The sequence below is a fragment of the Malaclemys terrapin genome, chromosome 5 (assembly GCF_027887155.1).
Source record: "Malaclemys terrapin pileata isolate rMalTer1 chromosome 5, rMalTer1.hap1, whole genome shotgun sequence".
Lineage (NCBI taxonomy): Eukaryota > Metazoa > Chordata > Testudines > Emydidae > Malaclemys > Malaclemys terrapin.
In genome coordinates this window covers 127,255,770-127,276,862 of record NC_071509.1, presented here as the reverse complement: position 1 = coordinate 127,276,862, position 21,093 = coordinate 127,255,770, and the positions used below count along the sequence as shown (strand labels likewise).

Here is a 21,093-nt window from a genome sequence, read left to right as displayed (position 1 = left end):
GGGAATGAACAGAATGGGGCAATTATCAAGTGATCAACCCCGTCATCCAGGCCCAGCCTCTGGCAGTCAGAGGTTTAGGGACACCCAGAGCACGGGCTTGCATCCCTGACCATCTTGGCTAATAGCCATTGATGGACCTATCCTCCAGGAATTTATCTAATTCTTTTTTGAACCCTGTTATAGTTTTGGCCTTCATCACATCCCCTGGCTCCGAATTCCACAGGCTGACTGTGCATTGTGTGAAGAAGAACTTCCTTTTGTTTGTTTTAAACCGGTTGCCTATTAATTTCATTGGATGACCCTGGTTCTTCTGTTATGTGAAGGGGTAAATAACACTTCCATAAACCCCTTTAGTCATCTCTTTTCCAAGATGAACAGTCCCATACTTTTTAATCTCTCCTCAAATGGAAGCTGTTCCATACCCCTAATCATATGTGTTACCCTTCCCTGTACCTTTTCCAATTCTAATGTATCTTTTCTGAGATGGGGCAACCTGAACTGCATGCAATATTCACGATGTGGGGGCGTTCCATGGATTTATATAGAGGCATTATATTAGTTTCTGTCTTATTATCTAACCCTTTCCTAATGGTTCTTAACGGTGTTAGATGTTTTGACTGCTGCTGCACATTGAGCAGATGTTTTCAGAGAACTGTTTTCATGATGACACCAAGAACACTTTCTTGAGTAGTAACAGCTAATATAGACCTTAACATTCTGTATGTACAGTTGGGATTACATTTTCCAAAGTGCATTATTTTGCATTTTTCAACATTGAAATTCATCTGCCATTTTGTTGCCCAGTCACTCAGTTTTCAGGTCCCATTGTAATTCTTGGTGGGCAGCTTTGGACTTAACTATCTTGAGTAATGTTGTATCATCTGCAAACTTTGCCACCTCACTTTTTATCCCCTTTTCCAGATCATTTATGAATATGTTGAACTGCACTGGTCCCAGTACAGATCCTTGGGGGACCCTTTTATTTACCTCTCCACTGTGAAAATTGACCATTTATTCCTACCCTTTGTTTCCTCTTTTAACCAGTTACTGATCCACATGAGGACCTTCCGTCTTATCCCATGACTGCTTACTATGCTTAAGAGCCTTTGGTGAGGGACCCTGTCAAAGACCTTCTGAAAGGCCAGCTACACTATGTACACTGGAACACCTCTGTCTGCATGTTTGTTGATGCCCTCAAAGAATTCTAATAGATGTGCGAAGCATGATTTCCCTTTACAAAAGCCATGTTGACTCTTCCCCAACAAATCATGTTAATCTGTCTGATAATTCTGCCTCATCTAGTCATGTTTCTGAAACATTTTAATTGGCATCCCATAAGAAAAGAATATTATATACTGTTTTCTTAGCAGAGGCAGCTCTCATATTAATGGGCATCACTGCTGGCTTATAGGAAAAGATAACAGTGGTTGTGCTTTGCTTTGGCCGTGAAGAGGCATACCTGTTCTTTCCACGTACAAACACCTTTGAATTGTACAATGATTTAGGAATGGATCACGTTGAGGGTATGTTTCTTTTATTACAAAAAATTAAAACAATGAGTTTAATGCCTTATGAAAAAAAGAGTTGGACTGACATCCCTGGAGACTGAAGAGCTGTCTGTTCACAGAACAGATACAATAGAGGGAGCTGCATGTTGAACCAGGAACACAGACAGATTTGGTTGGGTAGGAGACGAAAGATAATAGAGTATTGATTTCAAGTTGATTGTATTCCTTTAAAATTCCAATGAGTTCCCATAATCCAAAATAAAGGAATTATCCAATGAACGAACTAATTACGAATAAATTAATTCATTTGAAGGAAAAGAACTTTGGAGTATTTAAAAGCATAGTTTCACTAAAGTTGAGTAAAATAAATTACATCCATTCTTAAGTTTTCTTACCACAGAGAGCTGCAAATTCATCTGGCCTAGCATAAGTCAACACAGCAGCCAGCGCCTCTCTCCAGTTTTGCAAATCACATGACTGAACGATCTCCTTCCAGTTCTTTGTCACAACGGCAGTGATGAGCTGGGAAGGAAAGAGAAAGACCGAATGATGTCTTTGTAGAATTTCCATTCCTGACACCATATCATTTATATCTATGCTGTGTGTCCAACCCCAAGGTATTTGGGACAGACACTTCACCATGACTCAACTAATCTGAAAGATTATGTAAATTCATGTTTAGATGGATCTAGTGAAACTTAGAAACCAGGACAAAGGCAACACAGGACAGCAAGTACCCTTATTATAAAATTCACACCACGTGATGTGACGATCAGGTGCAGATGTCCCAGGGGGAAAAAAAGGATCTGAACCACAAAGAATAAACAATTAAATCAACTTATTGTATATAATATTATTATACTATAAACGTGTATTGAATAAGGGGTTTTCTGAAAGTTGGTAACACCGTGGTGATTAGCAGTGATTGTCACCGGGGAGGAGGGATAGCTCAGTGGCTTGAGCATTGGCCTGCTAAACCCAGGATTGTGAGTTCAATCCTTGAGAGGGCCATTTAGGAACTGGGGTAAAAATCTGTCTGGGGATTGGTCTTCCTGAGGTCCCTTCCAACCCTAATATTCTATGATTCTATGATAGTATTACTGAGTGAGGTACGCATGGGTAGCGTGTAAAGTGTTACATATGTGTGCTGGAAATATGTTCCTAAAATGTGTTCAGACAAAGCAATCCGAGTAGAGCAGATAAACAGGTTTGTCCTAGACAAAGGAATGTGGATTCACCAGTCTGCCAGGATCAAGCTTTGCAAGCAAAGTACAACAGAAGTACATTTGCATCTAAGGTAAATAAAGTGATCAAACTAATTAAAAAAGCAAATTGACCAGAGGGTGAATAAAGAGGCTTGGCGCCTTCAGCCTGAAGAACAAGCAGCAGGGGAGAGGAACTTCTTCTGTGCTTACTTTTCAAAGAATACATTTCAGGGGGTTATTGTCTATAAGAAGAAAGGGAGAAAACCCCTTAGGTGCCCATCACTGAGAAGACACACGTACAGCACGCTTTGAGCCTGTAAAAGTTGGATCCCCTAGTCTGAAACGCTATGAATGCTGGTAACTTGATGTACATACAAAAACTGCTTAGGCAAAGAAAGATTAAGTTTTAGTCACTTTCATTTTATAGCATGTTTTATTTTGTTTTATTTGTAACCATACCTGTCTCTTTCTCTTGCTTAGTATCACTTCAATTTCTGTTCTTTGTTCATAAACTTATTCTTGTTTTATTACAAAACCATCTCAGTGCTGCTGTATGGAAGTGTGAGTCTTAGCTAACCTAACATGTTGGTGTGTGTATTGTCTCTCTGGAGGCAGGGAACTTAATTTCTGTGAGTGTCCAGTGAGAGGGACTGGACACTGCAGGGAGACATCTCTGGGGAACTCGAGAACTGGGGTTCACTGATTGTCACCTACAAGGCAAGGTTTAGGCTGGCGGAGTCCTGAAGAGTTTGCTGGCAAGGCAGACAGGCTGATGTGTCAGAAAGCTGACACATACCTTATCAGCAGCAACACGCTCACTCTTGCTAAGGCAGAGTGGGAACATGGTGGTTCACAGCTCTGGGTGTCCTGAGTGCAACGTCACACGGGTACAGTAATCAGAAAATTAGGGACAATGCAGATGCTTTAAAAAAATATTTTACAGTACAAGGTTAGCTTTGTTTGGTTAAGAATTTAGTTATAAAACTTCTGCACAACACAGGGCAAAGTGAGGGGTGTCACTGATTTTGTTCCTAAACTGCATGCCAATCAAACCTTTTAATTCCATTTTATTAAACTCTATGCCCCTGGCAGCCTACTTCACTGCAGTTAAAAGAGATTGCCCTAAGCAGAGGCAACCCAGACTTGCATCAACAATACTCTGTCCACTAACTGAACAACCCCACCCTTTGTCCTCTGAGCCAAACTGTCAGGATCTTGATAGTATTCAGTTTTTTCTTCCCTGCCTCCGGCTCTGCCCTCCAGTTACTCATCCACTTCAGATGGAATACTGATTTACTCTGCAGCTGTGTTGATATTTAGTGAACAAGGGCCTTGTAAGAAACACAGTTGGGCATAACAAACAGTTTGTATGACTTTAGAAGAAAAACAAAGGCAAGTAACTAATCAAAAAAAAAATGTGCAATGACAAATGTATCACTTATTTGCTAACACAACACATAGGTAAGGGATTGGTGTTCCACAGAATTGTCTTTCCCAAAAGGATGGATTACCAAAAGGAATACTTGAAATACCACTACTTCTGTTCTTTAAGCCTACTAAAAATATCTAGAAAAGGTCTCAGAGAGGGGGACAGATTTTCCCTCTTTACCCTTGCCCCAGACAAAAGAAATTGGAACTGCCCTTGCCCCAATCGGATCATAGGGAATGGCCACTTAGAGACTTCAGATGGTGTGTTAGTGCTGGTCATGCTTTGCAGCCTTACGCCCTGAGCCAGAAAAGCACTTGAGCAACCTGCTCAACTTTAAGCACAGGAGCAGTCCCATTTGAAGCCACTGCTCCCCGTTAAGCATGTGATTAAGTGCTTTGCTAATTCAGGACCTTAGCATGAGGATAAAAACCTGCTCTTTTCAATTTTGCCTCCTCCTACTGCACCGTTGAATGCCTTTCCCTGTCAAAGGAACAGTGAGAAGCAAGAACTGAAATACGCGGTCAGTTTCAAAATGCCAACTTTGGTAACAGTAAGTCTAGATGGCTGCTTCTCTTGCTTTCACCTTCTGCTGACCCTCTGACGCAAGTGAGCAGCAGGAGGCGAAGAACTGAAGGAGCATTGCCAGCAAGGCAGAAGCTGAAAAGTACAAATAACCAGATGTCCATATCACACCGTCTCAGAGATGTCATGTGATTAGATTAGTCCCGCTATTCTTAGATAACCTTTGTACACAGTAAAGCAAAACATCAGCAAAAATCTCTGCTCCAACTGACTGGACAGAAATTAACATAGTAAGTGCTGCAGCTGAAGTAACTACAGTGCTTGCTAAAGATGACCGGGTAAGAGACCGCACATACACTAAACACTGTTTAAACTAGATATTTATCCTTGTTCATCGGCGAGGATTCTTTTTACTCAATGTGATCAACACATTTTAAAAGGATGAGGAGAGAGTAGAAATAAGAGTAAAAGCTGCTCTTCGTCCTAGCTAATAAGCCTGTTCTCTGCTTAACAATACACAAAACAGAAAACCACCCTTTCACTCACAGATCCAATGACTGAATTTACCCTACATTCAATTCTCCTAGAAACAAATGTATATAGATAGCAAGGAAAGTCGTATGTCACCAGAACATTAACAGTTTCAGGAATCTGCTGAAAGCCTATACACACAGATTTGGTTTTAGTTTTCAGTGGAAAAGCTACATACCCTGGTAATTTTGCTTTGCATCTTAGCAAAGTACTTTTTCTGAGTCCTTGACAGCAGCTCTTGTCCACCTGCTATGGCCAATATGATGGCATCAGCCATGCGATTATCATGTAAGCAGAGATCAACCGCACTTTCAAAGTTACCAGTCAGCAAAGCCTGGGTAATCAAACCATCAACATCTGCAACAGGAGGAATAATTTATTTTTAAAAATGTCACTGCTTCAAAATAAAATAAGCATTAAACATACAGTTATACAGATGAGTCAAGTAGCAGCTTCTCTCTCACTGTGTGATGCTGGGCTGTTTTCTTCTTAAAGACCTTGATTCAGGAAAAAAATTAAGCACATGTTTAAGCTCATTGCTATTCAAGACAACACTTTCGTATATGCTTAAGTGCTGTCCTCAATAGGGTGGATTTCCTGAATCAAGGCCAAAGAGCCTGCAGCATTATCAACTTGTGCTATGATCCCAAGAGATCTCAAACCCATTTGGTCAAGCCAGACCAGTATTTGGATACGAGATCTCCAAGAATCACTTACTTTAGTGTCTTAGGCTAGGTCTACACTGGGGGGGGGGGGGGGGGGGGGGGGGAGTGCTTGAAGTGCTATCTTGTGGATGAGATGTACAAGAAAGGCCTTGAACTTTGGTGGTCACTAAAGATCCCCTGGGAGTGTTGGTAAGAATGAGGTGTTAACACCCATCTCCTGACCAAATCTGAACTCTGCTAATAACAGTCTGTCTACTAAACCCTTCTTCTAGTTTCAGTGTCAACTGGTACAGGATCCTTCCTAACAATCTGTCTAAAAGTAGTGTTGCTATATGCAGTTAAAAAGGTGTCAAACTACCCAGAGGTGGATGCATTTCAGTGATGGGGGATGCAATCCCTGTGTAATTCCTTACTTTTCCTAACACAGATGTTGTAGTACTTTGAGATTGTTGGGTGAAAGCTAATATAGAAGTGCAAATAATTGAAATGCGGGTAAATAACAGACTCCCTGACATTCCGTAGGCAGAAGGCTCCATATAAAGAGAATTTAGGTAATGCTACAGTTGCTGTATCTCATTAATTAAAAATATTTGCAAGTACCATGAAATCAATATAAACAGGTTTTTACCTCCACTGACAGAGATGTTAAACGTTTCTTTTCCAGAAGTCAGATCTTCAGTCTCCTCTTTTGTTCTCTAATAGAGAGGAAAAGTGCAGTTTTTCAGTCTATGCAAAGATTCAGCTAAATAAATCCATGTTTGAAGACATACACCGTATATGGGAGGGCATGGTATGCTTTCTTACAGCCGTTCCCCAAGGGGCCACTAACTTAGAATGAAAGAGCATTGTTATGCTCAATCTTTCTACTCAATGTCATTAACTTCCCCCCAGCACCCGTACAAAGCAAATCTCTGAGCACTGTGGAAAAGCCGAGAACGTACCCAGTGATCTACCTAGCTATGCAAATGTACAAACATAAAAACACACTGCTGATAGATCACTGGAGAGCATTATTAAAACTAGATGCAATTAGGGGAAAACACTCCAAAAACATCAGGGTTCACACTTCACTGGGAAGAGGTTCATTTAAGTACCTGGGAGAGTATTTAGACATTGCGAGCAATTACTTGGACAACAAGGTACAGCCTTGGGATTTCCATGCATGAATGCACGGAATAGTAATAATAAAAAAACCCTCCAGAAACTTTAGATAATTAATCCTTACAGCCCACTGTGAGGAGTGCACATGATAACATCCTCATTTTACAGAGAGGGAAACCAAAAAGTGACATCACCTGCTCAAGGTGTCAGGGTGAGTCAATGTCCAAGCATCTAATTGCTCCAGCATGATGTATCAGGTTGGTATGTACTGCTTTTTAAATAATCATATATTTTTCCCCACAAAAAAGGCTGATCTGTATGTTAATGCTACCTACCTAACACTTAACTTTACTGCACGGAGATCTGGTGCTTGATTCTGCAAGGTCCTGGGCACCCTGGCTCAATCCAGCAAAGCATTTAAGCACTTGCTTAGCTTTGGACATTGAAATGAGACCACTCACATGCTGAAAATTAAGCAGATGCTTAAAAATGCTTTACTGGATAAGGACCAGAGCATTCAGCAGCCTCTACAATAGAACCGTTTATGATCTTTCAGTGAAAAAAACAAACAAACAATGATCTCAAATCCGATGTGAAAATCTGTTCACCACATGTTAATTTTGGTATTTAAAATAAAATTCATGTAGAAATGCGTACTACCCAGTGGAAGTCTCCTTCAAACATGCGTTCTCAACCTTTTCATAGTGTGAACCAAACCTGAACAGAGAAACTGTTGATTGACCACGTCCCTTCTCATTTGCCATTGTGCAAATATGCGCAGGTACAATACATACACACACACACACAGAACATTAGAAAGACACACTAGAAAGGAAATGAGCTGTTAAGGCAGTGGGTAAGCGCGTGATAACCCAACATAGTTAATACAGAAGCCAACACTTACCTCTCCCAAGAACGGCTCTTCAGTAGCTTGGCTATCTTCATCATCACTTTGTACTGATTGGTCCGATTCTTTAAGAGCCTTTTGCAGAGAACGGAAGATGGCATTTGGAAAAAGGTAGCAGGGGAGAGAGAGAGAGAAAGACACTCAGCACTGAAGAACACAGCTTAAAAGGAACACGAGCCAACAATATACAGAGCGAGTCTGCCAAGAGCAGAACTCCATTTGCAGAAATATAAATGTCTTCACTTCCTCGGTTTTCCCCACTAAGAGCCACACTTAGGCCACAACAGCACAGCTACAGCGCTGCAGGTTCGCCATTGTAGCCGCTGCACCGTAGATGCTTCCTACGTCGACAGAAAGGGTTTTTCCACCGATGTAGCCAATCCACCTCTCTGAGAGATGGTAGCTATGTTGATGGAAGAATTCTGTCGACCTAACTATTCTGCACAGGGCACAGAGTTTTTCACAGCCCTGAGCAATGTAGCTAGGTCAATATAATTTTTAGGTGTAGACCAGGCCATAGTTTTCCAATTAGCTATCTGAACACATGTAGCCACTTTTTTTTAAATTTGACACTTATTGATGGTAGCCAAAAGAGCATGTGCACTATAATGATATGAAGAGTGTTTGTAACAGACTCTGACAAAGGAGAGAGTGTGAAGCAGAGAATGTAGGGCGAGGGCATATTTCATTACCACTTTAGACCACTAAGAAAAAAAAGATGTGTATTCAATGCAAGCCGTTCTTACAAGAAAGCTTACAAGTGGAAATCTCAGATTCAGTCCCACATGCTGAAAATTAAACCATTAGACCAAACCCTTCTCTGTAATGCAGACAGGTATGTTAGGGGAGAAGTGTGGCCAGGCACTCAGGGGAAACCCTAATTAGCTCCTGCCACCCCAACCCCAATCAGGGGAAATGGGTTCAGGCTGGGTCACTAGCTAGGACTGTCCTGGAAAATGGCCACACCTGCCCGCCTCATTAACAGGGGCTAAAAGCTTGGGAAGAGGGGGGGGGGGGGGACGACAGAGAGGAGTACGCTCAGAAGGAGCCTGTTGCCACTGAGGCCTGTGCTAGGCCAAACCTTGTCAATAATCTATTTACAGATAGTTGGAACTGGTTGGGGGGGACTGGACACAGGAATAAAGAGTGCGGGTGTTGCACCAGCCTGAAGTGGTCCTGACTTATTGGGGAGCAGGGCCAGGAGGCTGAACCCAGCGGGGCGCGGTGAGCACCCCGTTACAAGAAGGGCCTAGCTTCCAGGCCTGCTGCTGCATCAGATTCACTCTGGGAAGAGTGGGCAGCCCCCTCAATCAGTATCCTGCAATGTACAGCACACACTAGCCAGGGCCACCAACTGCTCCTCATGACAGGAGCAAAGCACGCTGCCTGGCAGTGCATTCCCTGCCTTCTTCCACCCCTACAATCCTGGACCTGGATGGTCCCTAGATCATTGTTGTGGCGAGAGCTCCCTTCCCCAGCTCCCTCATTCCACATGATAAGGGCAGGATTCCCCGTACTGTCTGTCTCCAGAGTGATGAGCACTTAGACGCCACAGATTATATTTCTCTCTGCAACTCCCATTAGAGTGAATTACTATCTTGAATTAGGTTTAGCCAGAGTTCACAACACTTTGTTTTACCAGATGTTTAAGGGACTGTAGAAATTGCAATATAAGTAGAGATTGCCTACAACAAACGTGACTTGCTGAGAATGTGGGACTGCAGAGAGAAAGAGAGAAGAGGAACTGTTTATTTCTGGGCTAGCTACGAAGGTTGTTATTTACTCTGTGCTTTCCAGGGTGGGTCTTCCCCCAACACGTTGCAATTCTTTTTGTTAATGATCCGGAGGCTGTAGAGATTGCCTGACAACAGGAAGGATGACACCTTTCTACACCCACAGACAACATAAACAGACACTACAAAAGGATTAAAAAAGCAACCAATATGGAGGAGCAAAGAAACCCCACAAGACTCATGTCAAGATTAATTTTGCTCCCTGTAGACAGAGATCCTAAAACAAACACACCATTAACTGCTAACTGGGTGATAAGAAATAAACTAACTAATGATATTCACACAGTTCTAGTGCCAGAGATTTCAGGGATTTTTTTAAATATGAACTTTCGGATTTTATGTGGAAATTGTAAATTTACAACATGCTCATAATCTGAGTCATTCATATGTTCTGGTATAACTATTGAGTTAAAAGAGAAATTATTCTTACCTGGTACATTTTTTTTATATTAATATGGCAAAAAAGATCTTTGTTGTTTTTGTTTGCTTACCTCCTCTGGTTTGCCATCTACAAGACTCTCTTTATTCAGAGCTGAAGTAATCTACAAAATAAATAAGATTTATTAGTTAAGTGGTTTTCGCTCTTACTTTAGGGTATGTAGCAAGTGTTAACATTTCGCAGGTCACCATAGGTTGAAGATGAAGATAAGCCCTGATTGCATGAGAGTTGAAACCATTCTAGAACATTTCCCTGATCATTGTGCACAGGAATTTACGTTGAGACCCATGCTAACCAAACCGTGATGGAACTGACTGCTTCTAAAGGTTAAAATCTTCTTGGATTTTAGCTTTCTGGGGGCAGAGACTGTGTCTTCCATTGTGTTGCACAATGGGGCCCCAATCCTGATTGGGACTTCTGAGTTCTACTGTAGTAATAAAATAATAAAAATAATGTTATAACACAGCTCTCAGGGGGGAAAAATCCCTATCTATAGTGATTAGGGAAACTGGATTTTGTTAGGATTATTTCAACCACAGCACGATAATATGTCAGGGTAGGATTTTCAAACAGGCGGAAGAGTGCAGACACCTACCTCTCATTGACTTTCAATGTGAAGTGGGTGTCTAACTCCTTTAGATCCCTGTGAAAATCCCAACCTAATGTATAGATTGTGGAAGCAGAGAAAAGAACTGACAGAAGGGAACTGTAATGCATGACGTTTGTTAGCAAGAGTCAGGCTAACTGTAACCCTGACAACGCGAGATTTGTAGAAGCGAGGATTGTGTGAGGCGGGTGAGAAAGAGCTGTGTAAGAAGTCATGATGACCTCAGCATAGATAAAGTGTAGAAGACCTTGGGTAGATAAGGTATAGAAAATAATTGTATGTTGGCAAGAGTCAAAACAACTGAGGAAATGAGATATCAAGATGGCCTATGTATAAACAAAAATGCTGCTGTCTCTCATTATTTTTGTAATGAAAGGTATAAATGCTTGCTGTAATTAGTTACCGGGGAGAGACCTGTTTAGTTCTCTCCCTCTGCACATGTGAGAGTTAATAAAACATCTGAGAGTTAATAAAACATCTGACTTGCTGTACCAAAACAAATAGTGAGAACTCAGTTTTTCTCCGACAATTTGGGGGCTCGTCCGGGATGGCAACGCCCACTGAGGCAACGGCAGCTGCTACGGATCGTTCCCCTTCGAACCCCATGGCGCCACAATAGAGGTAAGAGACCTTTTGAAATCTCTATTGGGGTGTCGGAGGAGGACTGTCCGTGGGGCCGTCTGCCCCTGTTGGGCTCACGCCATCCGAACTTATTGACTGTGCAGCAAGGTCAGATGCTGAGCGGCGTAATAAGGGAATTGTTTGCCGCCCCCTGTAAGCATATGCTAGGTGCATAGGGTTTGCACCTGTGTTGAGGGGTTGTTACCGCCTCAAGAGGGGTTTTTACCGCCTCAAGTGATGCATCGAGGTACTTGGGAATAGTACCTGGAGGTACTCAGGAGTAGTACCTGGTAGAAGGCCTTGGTGTGTGTGTGTGTGTGTGTGTACACAGTGTGAATTGAGTGTTACCGGAAGACGCCCAGAGTACTCTGCGAAGTCTTTTGGCTCGTGACCAGAACTACTCTAACGCAAGCCCGGTAACTAGAGGATCTTTTAGGAGATCCGACCCATGTAGGTTGACTCGGCCTGGCATCGTCCGGCGAGGAGGCTACCTGGGTCTAGGAGTGTGTGCACCCATCTTCCCTCCCCTTTTCCTCTCCGTGTGAGCCACTGACAGTCTGACCATCTCACTGGATGCAACAGAGTAAGCGGCGCTTTCTCTCTGAGATTAGCCGACGCTCTTTGCTGAAGGGAGGTGTAGGGGGTCATGGCTATCCTCGTTAGTCTCTCCTGTGTGAATACCCTGTAGGGAGAGTCCTTAGTTTATGAACCGCTAGCGCGGACAGGGCATCCTTCCCCTTTTTGAGTGTGTGATTGGAAATGGGTGGGGGACAGTCTAAGTCTTCCCTTTCACCCCCTAAGGGTACCCCAGCTTATTTCATGTACGTACATTATGGCCCGAAAACCTGCAGGTATTTAGATAGTTGGAATCTTTACACGCGTGCAAATCCATCTAAACAATGTCCACTAGAAGGTACCTTTGATGTAGACAAACTTAAATACCTTAAAGAAACTCTGGCTTCACCAAAAGCCTCTGATACACAGTGGGAGCAATTTGTCTGTTGGTGGGAGGAAGCAACAAAGAGACTCCACGAGTCTCGAGTGCGGAGTCTAAAAGACTCCCAGGAAAAGTTAAAAGCTCAAGTGCAACATTTACAGCTTAAATGCAAGGCATCCAGCCGTCTTCCCCCTAGGGTGATTCCTTCAGCTCCTGTGTATCCTCTTCCCGCTCGAGCAATTCCTTCTACTCCCCTTTATCCCCAATTAGTTAGATCTGACAGTGAGGAGGAAACGGCTGAGGATATTTTAGATTTCTTCAATAACATTCAGCAGCAGCAGCAGCAGCCCGTGCTGCCTCCTCCCCCTGCACAGCATGGGTCTGCTAACGAATCTCACCCGGCAGTGTCAGTTTCACCACCGCATGTATCAACTGCACACATTGTTCTCTCTTCCCCTGGGAGAGAAGCCTCTTCTTCACCACAAAGAGATGATTCTGAGCCTCCCAGTAGCTCCCCTGATTCTAATCCTTCTGAGGAAAGTACCCGTTATTTTACTAGAAGTGTGGCACATGCACTCCAGGTTCCTTTAAGAGACCTGCCTGGAAATGCAGGACAGTTGGTCACAGTGCATGCCCCGTGGTCACCAGGAGATTTGAGAAACTTGGTGAAGGAATTTCCTAACATCAGGGAGGAACCAGAAAAGTTTAGAGACGAACTCCAGACGGTGGTTCAGTGTTATAATCCATCTTGGGCAGACATTAATCAACTCTTGCGAATGATTATGCCAGCCGAAGTTCGACAACGGCTTACCAGGCAGGCAGCCTGGCCAGCTGCTGACCCTGGAATTGATCGTGATTTGAGAGAGGCTAGGGACCGTCTCGTAAATGCTGTGACGGAAGTCTGCCCTAAGAAGACAGATTGGACAAAGATTACTTATTGTAAACAGAATAAAGGAGAGTCCGCTGCTGATTATCTAGATAGGCTGACTAAGGTTTTTGAACAGCATTCGGGAATTGCTCAGCCAGCTGAAAATGCCAGAGAAGCTGTAGGGGCTGCTTTTGTTCAGGGACTCTTACCAAAGATTCAGCAGCAGTTAAGAACTATCTGCATTGGCTGGCAAACTAAACCCCTTTTTGAATTGGTGACAGTCGCCAATCATTGTGCAGCTTGCATAGAGCAGAAGAAAGAGACTACTGAAACAAAACTGTTGACCCTGCAGTTAGAAACTTATCAAAACCAGAGCCGTGGGGGAATGAGAGGAGGACGAGGTCGTGGGCGAGGAAGAGGGAAGGGTCCCTTGTATCCTGCCCAACCTAGGTACACTGCATGCCACATTTGTGGCCAAGAGGGACACTGGAAAGATGCATGCCCAGCCCGATTGTCTCAGAACCCTCCACCTCCTTTCCCAAATCCTGAAGCATCTACCTTTACCCCACCAACTACCTCATACTAGGACAGCCTGAGGGAACGTAACTACATCATGAATCCTTTAATTCCCATTGATCAAGAAGGTCCTTTTGTAAACTGTGAAATTGAGGGACAAACTGTTACTTGTCTTGTGGATACTGGAGCTACTAGATCTGCTCTAAGATCCGAGGAGTTTCCCTCTGTTCCTTTGTCAACTTTGTCTGTAAATGCTGTGGGCATTTCAAATCAACCTGTTTCGCATCCTGTCACAAAACCCCTTGCTGTCTCACTAGGGCCCCTCGCTGACAAGCATGCATTCTTGCTCAGCCCCTCCTCTCCTGTGAATCTGCTGGGAAGGGATCTTTTGTGTAAATTAGGTTGTACTATCTATTGCACACCAGATGGCGTATTCTTACAGGTTCCTGATGAGAATACCAATCTAGTGTTGGCGACACTCCACATAGAGGAGCCAGCTAAATTACCAACAACTCGTAGCCCTGACCTTGTGCATTTGTTATCACAAGTTCCTCCTCATCTCTGGTCTCAGCATGCTAATGAAGTGGGACAGATTCGGACCGCTGAACCAGTTAAGATTTTTGTTGATCCTTCTAAAGCTTTGCCAAGAGTTCCCCAGTATCCTCTGCGTCCTGAGGCAGAGGAAGGTATAGCCCCAGTAATGGAGTCTTTATTACAGCAGGGTATTATTGTTGCTACCACCAGTTCTTGTAATACTCCTAATCTTTCCTGTAAAGAAGCCAGGAAAGAACACTTATCGGTTTGTTCAAGATCTCCGCGCGATTAATGCTGTTGTTTTACCTTCCTTTCCTGTGGTTCCAAACCCAGCTACAATTCTTTCTTGTATTCCACCTTCAGCTACCTACTTTACTGTTGTGGACTTATGTTCAGCTTTCTTTTCTATCCCCATTCACCCTGAGAGTCAGTATCTGTTTGCCTTTACCTATAAAGGACGCCAGTACACCTGGACTCGGTTACCCCAAGGGTATACTGAATCCCCTTCCTTGTTTTCCCAGATCCTGAAGAAGGATCTGGATGATGTGGTTTTTCCAGGTAAATCAGTGCTTATACAGTATGTGGATGATCTTTTGTTGGCATCCCTCTCTTTTGAATCTTGTAAAACTGATACTTTGATTCTTTTGACTGCTTTAGCTGCTAAGGGTCATAAGGCATCCCGGGAAAAACTACAGCTGTGTCAGCCCAAGGTTCATTACCTTGGTCATGATATTTCTCCTGGTACTCGTCATTTATCAGATTCTCGGATTTCAGCTATTCTAAATATGCCTAGGCCTGGAACTATTTCTCAAATGCGTACTTTTCTTGGCATGACTGGGTACTGTAGACAATGGATTTTAGGCTATGCAACAATGATTAAACCCTTACAGGATCTGACTAAGTCAGGTACCCCTGAGCCTCTTCCTTGGTCTCCAGAGGCTGAACAAGCTTTTGTTGCTATCAAGCAAAGTCTGTCCAGTGCACCAGCCCTGGGACTTCCTGATTATGCTAAACCATTCACTCTTTTCTGTCATGAGCATAATGGGTTTGCTTTGGCTGTATTAACGCAAAAGCACGGAGACAAACACCGTCCCATTGCTTATTACAGTACTGCCCTAGACGCTGTGGCAGCTGGATTTCCCCCTTGCATGCGTGCTGTAGCTGCAGCAGCTCTTGCTGTACAGGTATCTGAATCTATTGTCTTAGGATCTCCTTTGATTGTTGCTGTTCCTCATGCTGTGGCTGCTCTCTTGTTAAAATCTAAGACACAGCATCTATCCACTTCTCGTCTTACAAAATATGAGCTTGTCTTGTTGTCTTCATCTCATATCACTTTGGCTCGTTGCCCTGTTCTAAATCCTGCCTCCTTGTTGCCTGGGCCCGAAGACGGAGACCCACATGACTGTGTGTCTGTGACATGGGTTCTCTCTCGTCCAAGAGATGATTTACTAGATGTGCCTTTGCAAAATCCTGATCTTATTTATTTTGTAGATGGTTCGTGCTTGCGAGATTCTAAGGGCAAATTGGTTGCTGGTTATGCTGTGTGTTCTGCACATGCTGTTATTGAAAGTGCTTTTCTTCCTTCTGTGTTTTCTGCTCAAGTGGCCGAACTTGTGGCTTTAACTCGAGCCTGCATTCTAGCTCAGGATCAAGCAGTTACCATCTATACAGACTCTCGTTATGCTTTTGGAGTGGTACATGATTATGGGTTGCTCTGGAAGTATAGAGGTTTTCTTACATCCACTGGTTCTCCTATTAAGAACAGTCTGTATGTCTCTGCTCTTTTAGATGCTCTTTTATTGCCCAAAGCTATAGCTGTCGTGAAATGTACAGCTCACCAGACCCCTCATGATGAAGTTACCCGTGGAAATGCTTTGGCAGACTCTGCAGCCAAAGCCGCGGCCCTTTCTGCACCTCAGGCTGAATATACTTGTGCTTTGATTGAACAGCCTCCACTTGCCTCCCTTGAGGATCTGGCCAAGATCCAGGAAGCTGCACCAGCAGCTGAGAAATGTTTTTGGAGTGCTAATGGCTGTATTCTACACCCTGATCATCTTTGGCGTGCCCCAGCTGGTCGCCTGGTTGCACCGAAGATGCTAATGCCCTATCTTGCTCGTGTATACCACGGAATGGCTCACGTGAGCAAAGGGGGGATGGTTGCTGCAGTTAACCGAGATTGGTGTGCATTCGGGTTCCCAGTCATTGCACATCACTACTGTCAACAATGTGTGATTTGTCAGCAGCATAACATTGGTAAAGCTGTTAAAGTTAGGCAGGCAGCTCACCCTCCCCCTTGGGGACCTTTTGTAAATATTCAGATTAATTTTATTCAACTGTCTAAATGTTGTGGCTATGAATATGTATTGGTTTTGGTGGATGTATTTTCAAATTGGGTTGAAGCTTTTCCCTGCAGGAAAGCAGATGCCAGGACTGTTGTGAAACTTCTGCTTAAAGATTTTGTACCACGATTTGGCATCCCTGTGAGTATCAACAGTGACCGTGGAACTCATTTTACTGGACAGATTGTAAAAGAGTTATGTGCAGCTTTGCAGACTCAACACAACCTTCACTGCCCCCACCATCCACAGTCTGCTGGAACAGTGGAACGCCAGAATGGAATTCTGAAAAATAAACTGGCCAAGATTTGTGCTGAAACAAACTTGAAGTGGCCAGATGCCCTTCCTCTGGCACTAATGAGTATGAGGGCCACTCCCAATCGAAAGACTGGACTCAGCCCTCATGAGATTCTGACAGGGCGCCCGATGAGACTACCAACTGCGCCCCCACTGACCCTAGCTCAGATGGCCATTCGGAATGATCTAGAGCACCAGGCTTGGCCCACTGCCCTTACAGACACGTCAGGAGTACCATCTGATCTGTGGCCATGGAGACATACTTGGAAACTTTCTGGGTGGAAGTGTGGACGTTCTTAGTGCTCCTTCCAAGCATATGGACCGGTACAGGGGGTGTGGGCTCCCACATACCGTATCCTGCCGGGTCCATGGGGAGGATTCATCGAGACATCTGGGAAATTAGACCACCTGGTATGCCCAATCGATTTTTAGTTAGTGCTCCTAGGATTACACCTGACATTTGGATGGGGTTAGGTAACCTGTGGACATTCTGGCCATTAGAACCCCCACAGCTTCAGTGTACACGTAAACTGAAGCCAGGAGAAGTTGTCACTGTCTATGACTACGTTTGCTGGGAGGGTAGGGGACAAGGAACTACCCTGACAGGACACTTACTCTTCCAAGCTAATGATAGCTGTGTGTATGTTAATGACACCATATGACAAGACATACATTTTAATCTCACTACCACTGCAGGCAATCATATCATTTATTGGCCTGCAGATAGAGTTTTTCAAGTAGCCCTTAGGTTCCAGATACCCTTTAATTGGACTAGTTTACTATCTGATAGATTTCAAAATTTGCTTTCATTGTTACCTGAGATTCAGAAAATCTCTGAGGTACAAGGGCAAATTCACATGCTTCAAAATGTATATCAAGTAGAAAAGTATGCCTTTCACACTGCTTATAGAGTATCTACCTTATGTACTAAATATGATGTATTGTGCTTTATGACAAAGGCTGTACAACAACCCCATTATAGTATTGCTATGGGAATGTTATTGCTTGTATTGTTATTAGTTAGTTTAGGATTATGTTATTGTTGTTGTAAAAGATGTAATAATAGTAATACCTTTCATGTTCATGCTAACCATGCATTGTCATTGCATCCAATCAAAACCCCTAAGGTTGAAGCATCTGATTTAGAATCAGAAGTCCAGGACTTGATGCAAATAGAGATTTGAGAATGTTTGTTGTACTAGAAGTACAAAAGGGGGGGTTGTGGAAGCAGAGAAAAGAACTGACAGAAGGGAACTGTAATGCATGACGTTTGTTAGCAAGAGTCAGGCTAACTGTAACCCTGATAACGCGAGATTTGTAGAAGCGAGGATTGTGTGAGGCGGGTGAGAAAGAGCTGTGTAAGAAGTCATGATGACCTCAGCATAGATAAAGTGTAGAAGACCTTGGGTAGATAAGGTATAGAAAATAATTGTATGTTGGCAAGAGTCAAAACAACTAAGGAAATGAGATATCAAGATGGCCTATGTATAAACAAAAATGCTGCTGTCTCTCATTATTTTTGTAATGAAAGGTATAAATGCTTGCTGTAATTAGTTACCGGGGAGAGACCTGTTTAGTTCTCTCCCTCTGCACATGTGAGAGTTAATAAAACATCTGACTTGCTGTACCAAAACAAATAGTGAGAACTCAGTTTTTCTCCGACAAGATAAACAGTTAAAATACAGACTGGAAAAGCATTAGTCCAGCAGCTGGACAGAATGGCTTTTCTAATACCACTAATCTCATCTGATTACTTCTAGTTCTACAGCTTGAATAGTATCCCTAGAAGCTGTTCTAGTCTGTAAATTTAGCTTAATCCACAGGTTTTTTCCTAGACTCTCATTTTTATTTACATTACTGTAAATACAGCAATGAAAAGTGATATTCCAGAAGTTCCCTTGGTTTGGCCAGAGTGCCAGACCAAAAATAATAAAATAAAAAGTCACATGCTACTAGAAGCTCATACTGGCAAATTGACACCAATTCCTCTTTTTATATTAGTGATAAAGTAAGGATCTAAAAATGTTAAAGAATCAATTGGTTTTTGTTGTCAAGATGTCATTAACTCTAAGACTAGTCAGTCACTCTGTATTGTTTCAACTCAATAGATAACATGGATTCAGTTTAAAGTGCAATTCTTTGCTGAAAACTGGCTATTTTTCAGACACACTTAAGTTTGGAGGTGCTACAGATTACAAAAATGAGTAAAGTGTTTGCACCAACTTAGTCAAAATTAAAGGAAGACAAACTGGAGATTTCATAGAGGCAACACTGTTCTACTGAAAAAGGTGAAGAATGCAGCATTGAGAAATAAAGGTGATGGCTTGAAAAGCAAGCTCAGAAAAGCACGTCAAATAGGGTGACCAGGTATCCGGTTCTCAACCGGAACACCCAGTCGAAAAGTGATCCCGATGGTTCCGGTCAGGACCGCTGCCTGAGCTGTTGACTGTCTGGTTGGTGGCACTGGGACTGGCAGACTCCCTGCTAGCCTCCGCGCCGTTTGGTTCCCAGGAAGCAGCTGGCATGTCCCCCCTCCGGTTCCTACACGTAGGGGCAGCCGGGGGCTCCACACGCTAACCCTGCACGCCAACCCCTTGCCCCAGCCCAGGGCACCCTTCCACAACCCCCTGTCCCAGCCCAGAGCCCTGTCCTGCACCATGAACCCCTCATCCCTGGCCCCATCCCAGAGCCCGCACCCTCAGCTAGAGCCCATACCCCCTCCCACACCCCAACCCACTGCCTCAGCCCGGAGCCCCCTCCCATACTCCGAACCTCTCAGCTCCACCTCCAGCCCAGAGCTACCTCCTGCACCACAAACCCCTCATCCCTGGTCCCACCCCAAAGCACGCACCCCCAGCCAGAGCCCTCACCCCCGTCCCATACCCCGGCCCCCTAAGCCAGCCCGGTGAAAATGAGCAAGTGAGTGAGGGTGGGGAGAGCGAGCGACATGGAGGGGAGGATGGAGTTTGCAGGGGGCAGGGCCTCAGAGAAGGGGCTGGGCAAGGGTGTTCGGTTGGTGCGAGTAGAAAGTTGGCAATCCTAACGTCAGATTTCAAGGATTTGTGTACGCAGAGACACAGAAGATACTATGAAGATGCAGAGCATGGACATAGAAAACTCATTTTCTATTTCAAAGCACGTCAATTCACCTAAAAGGTCAATCAGGTCCCATACCACCATACTTACACACTCTACATATACCACTAAATTCCTTACCATTAACACTTACAGACATTTTTGAACTAGCACCTAATCAAAGTATGGGTTTGAGGGTCTGAAGTGTCTTGCTGTCTTCGTGATAACAGGCACCAGAGACCAATTTTAAACACAAGAATGAAAAACTGTGGGTCTGAAGACTTATCCCTGTATCCTACTTAGGCAAGAGTTGTTTCTGGAGACCAGATTTAACTCTGTCACTCCAAGATAAGGATGTTTTTCTGGGTTAGAAAGAGGTAAACTGTACCCAAACAATGTAAATTGCTATTTCAAGAGGTGGAGAAAACATCTAGCTTTCTGAATGTAAATGGATTTGATTGTTTTGGGGTTCTTCTTGGGAGGGAAGAGTTTCCTGTTTCCTAAAAATTATTACCACCCAAATAAAAAAAAAGAATATTACTCTCTTAGTATTTTATCCTAATTCGACACTGAAAAGAGGGTTTAATTTTTTTAATTGTGTACTATACATGTGTAATTGCACTGAATTGCATCTCCTCATACATGAGTAATTCCTATTAACAGGAAAAAAATGAGGTTCAGATTTTCAAAGCAGTCTAGAGGATTAGACACACATTTATTAAAATTAATAGATGTATCTAAATCCTCTTGACCGCTTTGAAATTTTCAACCTGAGTGTCTACAACAAGAGGAGAACATATACCTTAAAAAAATATTGCTACTGCTATAAAAAGCTCTAGTCAGAAATTTCTCAGGGTCTCATAAGGTATTTTGTGTTGTGTATCTAGATAAAAATTTCAGAGCAGATACGGTGTTTTTCTGGATCTTCTTGAACAACGAGCACACTGCTGGTGCTTAAATAATAAGTCTTCAAGTTAGTGGTATTTAAATAACCTGAGGGTACTGTTTATAGCAGTGGTCACCAACCGGTCGATCGATCACGATCTCTGGCGGTGCAGTGTGGCTGCCACTAAGGCAGACTCGCTGCCTACCCCAGCCCCACGCCACTCCCGGAAGTGGTCAGCACGGCCACAGGGGCGGGAGGGAAGGGGGGCCAGGGGTCTCTCTCCGCTCACTGCTCCTGCCTGCAAGCACTGCTCCTG

General features: G+C 43.5%; 1 protein-coding gene across 9 annotated transcripts in view; it reads right to left on the bottom strand.

Annotated features, from left to right (window-relative positions):
* The window catches only part of SEC31A (SEC31 homolog A, COPII coat complex component), a 71,125-nt gene that overhangs the window by 27,520 nt on the left and 22,512 nt on the right, over positions 1 to 21,093 (bottom strand). For all 9 annotated transcript variants that reach the window (XM_054031104.1, XM_054031105.1, XM_054031106.1 and 6 more), the window contains exons 13-17: positions 10,153 to 10,203; positions 7,866 to 7,943; positions 6,489 to 6,555; positions 5,374 to 5,552; positions 1,904 to 2,030 (exon numbers count right to left, since the gene is read on the bottom strand). In XM_054031104.1, coding sequence (XP_053887079.1) covers positions 1,904 to 2,030; positions 5,374 to 5,552; positions 6,489 to 6,555; positions 7,866 to 7,943; positions 10,153 to 10,203 — 502 coding nt within the window. The remainder of the gene's footprint in view (positions 1 to 1,903; positions 2,031 to 5,373; positions 5,553 to 6,488; positions 6,556 to 7,865; positions 7,944 to 10,152; positions 10,204 to 21,093) is intronic.